General features: G+C 37.7%; 1 protein-coding gene across 1 annotated transcript; it reads left to right on the top strand.

Annotated features, from left to right (window-relative positions):
- The first annotated feature begins 3,101 nt into the window (after nt 1–3,101).
- LOC125025746 (inactive hydroxysteroid dehydrogenase-like protein 1) lies at nt 3,102–9,990 on the top strand. The gene is made up of 7 exons (XM_047613933.1): nt 3,102–3,486; nt 3,684–3,806; nt 4,014–4,124; nt 7,589–7,806; nt 9,109–9,238; nt 9,624–9,721; nt 9,839–9,990. The coding sequence occupies exons 1-7, from the start codon at nt 3,276–3,278 to the stop codon at nt 9,932–9,934; spliced, it is 987 nt and encodes a 328-aa protein (XP_047469889.1). The 5' UTR covers nt 3,102–3,275; the 3' UTR covers nt 9,935–9,990.
- Nucleotides 9,991–10,000: the final 10 nt, after the last annotated feature.

Genomic DNA, 10,000 nt, shown 5'->3' with positions numbered 1-10,000 from the left:
GAAGGGAGGAGAGAGAGAGAGAGGGAAGGGAGGAGAGAGAGAGAGAGGGAAGGGAGGAGAGAGAGAGAGAGGGAAGGGAGGAGAGAGAGAGAGAGGGAAGGGAGGAGAGAGAGAGAGGGAAGGGAGGAGAGAGAGAGAGGGAAGGGAGGAGAGAGAGAGAGGGAAGGGAGGAGAGAGAGAGAGAGGGAAGGGAGGAGAGAGAGAGAGAGGGAAGGGAGGAGAGAGAGAGAGAGGGAAGGGAGGAGAGAGAGAGAGAGGGAAGGGAGGAGAGAGAGAGAGGGAAGGGAGGAGAGAGGAGAGAGAGGGAAGGGAGGAGAGAGAGAGAGAGGGAAGGGAGGAGAGAGAGAGAGAGGGAAGGGAGGAGAGAGAGAGAGAGGGAAGGGAGGAGAGAGAGAGAGAGGGAAGGGAGGAGAGAGAGAGAGGGAAGGGAGGAGAGAGAGAGAGGGAAGGGAGGAGAGAGAGAGAGAGGAAGGGAGGAGAGAGAGAGAGGGAAGGGAGGAGAGAGAGAGAGGGAAGGGAGGAGAGAGAGAGAGGGAAGGGAGGAGAGAGAGAGAGAGGGAAGGGAGGAGAGAGAGAGAGAGGGAAGGAGGAGAGAGAGAGAGAGAGAGGGAAGGGAGGAGAGAGGAGAGAGGGAAGGGAGGAGAGAGAGAGAGAGGGAAGGGAGGAGAGAGAGAGAGGGAAGGAGGAGAGAGAGAGAGGAGAGAGAGAGAGAGGAGAGAGAGAGAGAGGGAAGGGAGGAGAGAGAGAGAGAGGGAAGGGAGGAGAGAGAGAGAGGGAAGGGAGGAGAGAGAGAGAGAGGGAAGGGAGGAGAGAGAGAGAGGGAAGGGAGGAGAGAGAGAGAGAGGGAAGGGATGAGAGAGAGAGAGGAAGGGAGAGAGAGAGAGAGGGAGGAGAGAGAGAGAGAGGGAAGGGAGGAGAGAGAGAGGAAGGGAGGAGAGAGAGAGAGAGAGGAAGGGAGGAGAGAGAGAGAGAGAAGGGAGGAGAGAGAGAGGAGGAAGGGAGGAGAGAGAGAGGAGGGAAGGGAGGAAGGAGAGAGACGAGAGGGAAGGAGGAGAGAGAGGAGGGAGGGGAGAGAAGAGAGGGAAGGAGGAGAGAGAGAGAGAGGGAAGGGAGGAGAGAGAGAGAGAGAGGGAAGGGAGGAGAGAGAGAGGGAGAGGGGAGGGAGGGGAGAGAGAGAGAGGGGAGGGAGGAGAGAGGAGAGAGGGGAGGGAGGAGAGAGAGAGAGAGGGAAGGAGGAGAGAGAGAGAGAGGGAAGGGAGGAGAGGGAGAGAGAGGGAAGGGAGGAGAGAGAGAGAGAGAGGAAGGGAGGAGAGAGAGAGAGAGGGAAGGGAGGAGAGAGAGAGAGAGGGAAGGGAGGAGAGAGAGAGAGAGGGAAGGGAGGAGAGAGAGAGAGAGGGAAGAGAGGAGAGAGAGAGAGGGAAGGGAGGAGAGAGAGAGAGGGAAGGGAGGAGAGAGAGAGAGGGAAGGGAGGAGAGAGAGAGAGAGGGAAGGAGGAGAGAGAGAGAGAGAGGGAAGGGAGGAGAGAGAGAGAGGGAAGGGAAGAGAAGAGAGAGAGGGAAGGGAGGAGAGAGACTGAGAGGAACGGAGGGATTGAGGAGAGAGGGAAGGGAGGAGAGAGAGAGAGGGAAGGGAGGAGAGAGAGAGAGGGAAGGGAGGAGAGAGAGAGAGGGAAGGGAGGAGAGAGAGAGAGAGGGAAGGGAGGAGAGAGAGAGAGGGAAGGGAGGAGAGAGAGGGAGGGAAGGGAGGAGAGAGAGAGAGGGAAGGGAGGAGAGAGAGGAGAGGGAAAGGGAGGAGAGAGAGAGAGAGGGAAGGGAGGAGAGAGAGAGAGAGGGAAGGGAGGAGAGAGGGAGAGAGAGGGAAGGGAGGAGAGAGAGAGAGAGGGAAGGGAGGAGAGAGAGAGAGGGAAGGGAGGAGAGAGAGAGAGGGAAAGGAGGAGAGAGAGAGAGGGAAGGGAGGAGAGAGAGAGAGAGGGAAGGGAGGAGAGAGAGAGAGGGAAGGGAGGAGAGAGAGAGAGGGAAGGGAGGAGAGAGAGAGAGGGAAGGGAGGAGAGAGAGAGAGAGAGGGAAGGGAGGAGAGAGAGAGAGAGAGGGAAGGGAGGAGAGAGAGAGAGAGGGAAGGGAGGAGAGAGAGAGAGAGGGAAGGGAGGAGAGAGAGAGAGAGGGAAGGGAGGAGAGAGAGAGAGGGAAAGGAGGAGAGAGAGAGAGAGGGAAGGGAGGAGAGAGAGAGAGAGGGAAGGGAGGAGAGAGATAGAGGGAAGGGAGGAGAGAGAGAGAGGGAAAGGAGGAGAGAGAGAGAGGGAAGGGAGGAGAGAGAGAGAGAGGGAAGGGAGGAGAGAGAGAGAGGGAAGGGAGGAGAGAGAGAGAGAGGGAAGGGAGGAGAGAGAGAGGGAAGGGAGGAGAGAGAGAGAGGGAAGGGAGGAGAGAGAGAGAGGGAAGGGAGGAGAGAGAGAGAGAGGGAAGGGAAGAGAAAGAGAGAGGGAAGGGAGGAGAGTGACTGAGAGGAACGGAGGGATTGAGGGAGAGTGATTAAGAGAAGGGAGGGGAGACCGGGAGAGGGAGAGAAAATACATAGTACCAATACTTAATCCCCCGCCTGTGGTACTGTTCGAGTATCTCATGGTGACAGAGCAATGTACAAGGTATGGGTATGGCTGCCATACCCATTTACCCTTTAGTAATGCCGGCCCTGTTTCGTGAGCAATATCGGCCCATTCTACTATAACTCACTGCTGGACTAGGGTGAAAACTTGCTTGCTTCCCGAACTCTTTTTTGTTTATACATCTGATAAGCACGTAAGTGTGCTAGAAACGGAATAAAAAAAGAACTAGGAAAACACACTAACTAGAAACTCGTGGCATACATTGTCGAACTAGCCCATTCTCGGTTTCTTTTTTCCTTATATAAGTGCTCTAAGGCACGAGTCAACGTTGCTGAAAATGTATTATGTATAGCAATATCGAGATTTATTCGAGTCAACATTCAGCCGTTTGGGTTTTCTAATGCGAGAAAAATATAAGGCGTATAATTTCGACGTCGCACCCACAGTATGGAGCCTTATTTATAACCCACTCACTGTTCCAAGGTCGTGTCAGATTATCCTTTGAGACCAAGTGAGAGAGACCAAGTAAGAGAGAGTGAGGCGGAAGAGAAAAAGAAAGAAACAACTGATAAAGAAAGAGGAAATAAAAAGAATAAACGTAAGGAGGAAAGGACACATCTAATATAATCGAAAGAGAACAGTGTATTCTTGTTAGAAGTTTCGAAGCTCAGTTACCATGGATGTTGTTGTTGATTCGGCAAAGCTCTGGTTGAACGAGTTCCTCCCCTACTGGCGAAGGGCTGAGGGGACCTTGGCAGTCGTCGGGTTTTGTTACGCCGGCTCAGTCGCTATCAGCTTGCTATGGCAGGTCACGAATGGGGTCAGAGTTCATTTCTGGTCGCGACTCTGGAAGAAAGACTTGGTAGGGAAGTACGGGAAATGGGCAGGTACGTACCTCAAACGTTTCGTTGTCATTAACTCCTTATTTAAATGTACTTCATTAAAAAGAAGAAAAATCATAGACATCACATTTACTTTAACCAATTATAACAGATCCATATAAATAACTATGCTCAAAGAGGCTGTTGACAACGGACTTGAAGACCTGCATCAGAATCGTCACCCTCCCCTTATCCCTCCGCAGTTGTCACAGGGTCGACCGACGGCATTGGGAAAAGCTACGCCAAGGAACTCGCAAGTAAAGGCATGAACATACTGCTGGTTTCCCGGACAAAGGCAAAGCTGGAGAGAGTTGCACAGGAGATAAGTAGGTTCAGAGAAAATAAAATAAGCTAAAGAAATGCAAAGTAAATGCACAACACGTCAGTAGAAACTGTGCGTTAAGAATCTTTTGACATTTGATTTGTGGTTACGGGTTATTGCTTTCAGTTATTTTCAATGTTTGATTTACATTACCACTATCATCGTCATTATTTTATTCCTTCACGTCACTGAATATTGCTATTCGTTTCAGCTTCAAAATATGGCGTCGAAACAGATATAGCACAGGCTGACTTCTCGGAAGGTCGATCAGTTTATGGTAACATTGCTGAACATCTGAAGGGAAAAGATATTGGGATCCTAGGTAAGTTTCTTGTTCAGTCATATATTTTTTTCTTAAATTATTCGAAAAAAAATATTTGGCAACACTCCCCTTGAGTTTGACGGAGTCTGGTAAAGCAATTATAAAAATATATCTATCTACCGTTTTAATTTTCATCGGTCAGTTCATACGTTCGCTTCACCTTTTATGCCACCTATATATGTGATATATATGTTCATATGCTCTGTGTTAGACTCCCTACCCTCTTGTAACCGTGAGATCAAGTTGTCATTAACCACAAAGATGATAAAACGTACCACCTGATTGCGTTCAGCACAATTATCTATGTTATCATCTATGCTCCCCCGTTCGCCTCCTTATCACCCAGTGCTCTTAGTTGCCACTATCAACCTTCTCTTCTCTTTCATCAACCATCATAACACATTTACGGTTCTTGTTTGTTTTTAGTTCACGTTACAAAAATAAGACGTGAGGGGTTTATATACATATATAAACACATATATATACATATACATAAATATACATATATATACATATACATAAATATAAACATAAATTTATACATAAATTTATGCATAATTGTATACATAAATGTATGCATAAATATATACATAAATTTATGCATAGATATGTACATAAATTTATGTATAAATATATACACAAATTTATACATAAATATATACACAAATATATACACAAATATATATACAATGTAATATGTGCATACATATATGTATATGTATACACACATATATAAATATATGTATACACTCATATATATGTATACACACATATATGTATACACATATATATACACACACATATATGTATACACATATATACACACACACACATATATATATATGTATACACACATATTTATATATACATATATATATGTATACACATATATATACATTTATACATATATATACATACACACATATAAATATAATCATATAAATTTATATAAATATTATATATACGTATACACACATATTTATATATACATATATATATGTATACACATATATATACATTTATACATAAATATATACATACACACATATAAATATAATCATATAAATATAATCATATAAATATTATATATATATATATATAAATATTATATATATAAATATTATATATATAAATATTATATATATTATATATATAAATATTATATATATAAATATTATATATATATAAATATTATATATATATAAATATTATATATATAAATATTATATACAAATATAAGTATATATATAAATATTAAATACAAATATAAATATATATATATATATAATATATACAAATATATATATATATATATTATTTACAAATATATATATATATATTATATATAAATATATATATATATTATATACAAATATATATATGTATATATATTATATACACATATGTATATGTATATATACTATATACAAATATGTATATATATATTATATACAAATATATATATAAATATATTATATAAACATTATGTATAAATATATATAAATATATATAAAAAAAATCATATATATGAATATTATACATATAAATATATAAATAATATGTATAATTAAATATGTATATATATAGATATATTATGTATATATATAGATATATTATATTTATATATACATATATATTTATATACATATATATACGTATATACATATCCCCTTGCCGACGGGTACGACGGTGGACACGTGCCCACGGTTAGTACTTGTTTGATTATTTTACTCATAGATGGCTACACTTGTACTAAGTCACCAATAAGCCAGTTACGAGTACTGCCCGTCTCGCCCGTTCACCCTTTTCTTTGATTTACGAAATATTTTACGTAATCTTATTTTGCTGTTATTAATATTAAAAAAACATTATAATAATTACAATGTTTATAATAAAAATAACACCATCGATATTCAAAGCACTAGTAATAAATACGTTTTTCCCCCCAATTCAAATCATGTACGGTCACAAGGTCTACTAATTGACTCCTTTGTGGCTAAGCACTAGCAGAGCCATCTATGGGCAGACATTTCACAAAAAATATAGAAAATAAGCACAGCGTTTTCCCCATCTTTTTAAAATTTCCCCCGGCGGCATTGGGATATATATATACATATACATATAAATGTAAATAAATATATACATATAAATGTATATATGTTTAATGTATATATATATGTATATATACATATAAATGTATATATTTTTAATGTTTACATATAATATATATATACATATATAAATGTTTACATATAATATATATATACATATATAAATGTTTACATATAATATATATATACATATATAAATGTTTACATATAATATATATATACATATATAAATGTTTACATATAATATATATACATATATAAATGTTTACATATAATATATATACATATATATATACATTATATATATTTATATATATATATCATTTATATATACATATCATATATATTTATATATATAAATATAAATAATATATATATTTATATATAAATATGTTCATATATATACATATATATATATTTATACATATATATATTTATATTTATAGATATATAAATATATATATTCATATATATATTTATACACATATATATTTATATATATATATTTATATATATATATTTATATATATGTATTTGTTTTTCCGTGCTATCACCCATACGGTTTTTGACGCATTACTTGGCGCCATGTTGACATCATATAATTGACTGGGTCTTTATACTGGTGGCTGACCGTGATCGTTCCCCAGCGGAGTAGTTTGTTAGGTAATTATTGTTGGTGGTTCTCGACTCGCCATCATATCTACGGTAGACTCACCTACTATTATATCTAGGTTTGATTTACCCAAAACGAAGCAAATCCGCGCGAGTGCAGACACAAATCGCCGCATGTGAGTGCGCGCTTGCATCCAAGCAATAAACAATTTCGTGGGTTTTCGCAATTATACACAGTACTTATAAATGTCAAATCAACATCGACATATATATATATATATATTACATATATATATATATTACATATATATATATGTAATATATATATATATTACATATATATATGTAATATATATATTACATATATATATATATATTACATATATATATTACATATATATATATATTACATATATATATATGTAATATATATATATTACATATATATATATATTACATATATATATATTACATATATATATATATTACATATATATACATATATATATATATTACATATATATATATATATATTACATATATATATATTACATATATATGTATATATATTACATATATATATTACATATATCTATTACATATATCTATTACATATATCTATTACATATATATAACATATATACATACATACATACATACACGTGAATACATATATTTATAAGTGTTTGTATGTAAATATATATGCGGAATATATGAATAACCCATTTTTCCCAATTGCAGTAAATAACGTCGGTATGCTCGTTACCCCCCGTCTCTTCTGTGAAATATCAGAGGACGACATTTGGGCCTATGCCAGTGTGAACGTGGCCTCTGTGCCCGCCATGATAAGGCTCGTACTCCCCACCATGCTTGAGCGCGGCAAAGGGGCCATTATCAATGTATCGTCCATTGGCGCCTACGTCCCTTTGCCTTACATGCAGATATACACAGCAACGAAGGTAAGTTTGTAGGGTCAATAAAACATATCAGCATACACACTGATAATCGGGAGTTGCCGAAAGACATTGTACTTAGCCAGGCAGGTTTATACTGTATGAACGCATATTCATGTAATCTCAGATATTTTTTTTTTTTTTTTTGGTGCGATTTCGCGTAATACAGAAGTTTCCCCTTCATTCTTTTCAAGATAAAAATAAAAGGGAACTCGCTTCCTCTCAGGTATATCATTTAAGGACAAACTATTTAATTTGTGATTTACAGATATATTATTCCATATTTCAGCAATCTATCTCGTCAGACATTCCATAAATCATGAAGCATCGAGAGGAGATATTCAAATTAAAACTAATGGCTGGATTGAAGTAAAACAAATAGAGTTTGACGATTGATAGCTGAAGAACTGAGCTGGAAATAAATTTGGGTAAAGTAACGATTGCCAAGCTTCTCCAGGCTCTCACTCACTCACTCACACACACACACACACACACACACACACACACACACACACACACACACACACACACACACACACACACACACACACACGCGCGCGCGCGCGCGGTATACTTCTAATTGAAAACAGGCTTAAACACAAAGATGTATTTCACGAATAAAACCTAATTCAGTAAAATGTACATGTGTATGTATATATACATTTACATCAGTTTAATATCGAGAGAGAGAGAGCGAAATAAAAAGAGAGATGGAGATAGAGAGATAGAGAGATAGAGATAGAGAGATAGAGAAATAGAGAGATAGAGAGATAGAGATAGAGAGAGTGAGAGAGTGAGAGAGAGAGAAAGAAAGAGAAAGAAAGAGAGATACATAAATTAGAAATTTATTCATTTTTAGCACAGAAATGCGAAAAAAATCATAACCTACCTTGAAATCTGCCACACTGCATTCAAACTGTTTATATATATATATTTTTTTTTTTTTTTTTTTTTTTTTTTACATTTTACACCTTAAACTTTATACTTTGTACTTTGAATAATGAAACCAGGCATTATACAGCAGCTTATTCAAATCAGGAATCCTTATTCTAACATGGAAGACAAAGTTCATTTCATTTCGCAACAATACTTTTTACGTTCTCCCTCTTTCCTCCCTCGTTATTATCTTTCTTTTGTAGTTACTTTTATTCTTTGCTTCTCTGACATCTTCATTCAGAGCAGTGGGTCCCAAAGTTTTCCAGGCCGGCGCCTCCTTATTACCATTTACATTATTGTTGCTGCTGTTTCGTTGTCGTTTCATGTTCAAGATTGCCATTGTCATCATTATCATTTACCTATTTTTTCCAGTCATTTGTCAGCAGCTTCACTCGTGCCCTGCAAGTGGAGTACCGTTCATCGGGCGTTACTATACAGTGCATCGAACCAGGGGCCGTGTCTACTAACATGACCAAGTTTGAAGAGAGTTTCCACCAGCCAGGTAGGTGTATCACCTGCACACTCGCACACACACACACACACACACACACACACACACACACACACACACACACACACACACACACACAAAGTGGTCTATCCCTTAAACTACTATATTGGTTTCCGGTGGTTGTTTGTATGAACGTGAACAGTTTATTGTTGAAACTGATAAGTATATGAATCTCAAATAATAATTATAATAAATACTTTATTACTTTTAGTTTATTATTAAAACTGTCATGTATGTAAATCTCCGATAATAATAATAAATATTCAGTAAGTGAAAACATCGAACTAGAAGAATCCTGTAAGAGTACTTTCAGAATAAGAAAGCTATTTAACAATTTTAGGAAGGGATTGTTATATGAAAGGAATTATGTCCACAGCCCTTAATGTTCCAACGCCCGATGGCTTTGCTGCAAATGCCGTTGCAACACTGGGGTACTCCGACCACACCACGGGCTATTGGCCGCACAGCATCCAGGTAAAACCCTAGTACAAGGTGTACTTAATATGCATATAAATGATGTTCTCAATCTCTTTTTTTTCACACAAACACACAATTTCCGTTCACCATTTGTTTTTTCTTTTGTTTTTTCAGCTATTTACCATGCTCGCTTCTCCTCAGTGGTTAGTTACGAGAGAATTTGTGAAAGTCTTTGAAGATTTGCAGAAGAAAAAAATGAAGGAAAACTAAAGGAGACGAAGGAAGACTTGATATAGAAAAATGATGGGGAGGAAGAGGAGAGAGAAAGGAGGAAGG

Source organism: Penaeus chinensis, chromosome 5 (assembly GCF_019202785.1).
Source record: "Penaeus chinensis breed Huanghai No. 1 chromosome 5, ASM1920278v2, whole genome shotgun sequence".
Taxonomy (NCBI): domain Eukaryota; kingdom Metazoa; phylum Arthropoda; class Malacostraca; order Decapoda; family Penaeidae; genus Penaeus; species Penaeus chinensis.
The sequence above is the reverse complement of the archived record's forward strand: the minus strand, read 5'-3'. Positions and strand labels throughout refer to the sequence as shown.

Coding starts and splice junctions, on each gene's coding strand:
- LOC125025746 (XM_047613933.1), top strand. CDS start 3,276: ATGGATGTTGTTGTTGATTCGGCAAAGCTCTGGTTGAACGAGTTCCTC. Junction 3,487..3,683: donor GAAGTACGGGAAATGGGCAG/GTACGTACCTCA, acceptor ATCCCTCCGCAG/TTGTCACAGGGTCGACCGAC. Junction 3,807..4,013: donor GAGAGTTGCACAGGAGATAA/GTAGGTTCAGAG, acceptor TATTCGTTTCAG/CTTCAAAATATGGCGTCGAA.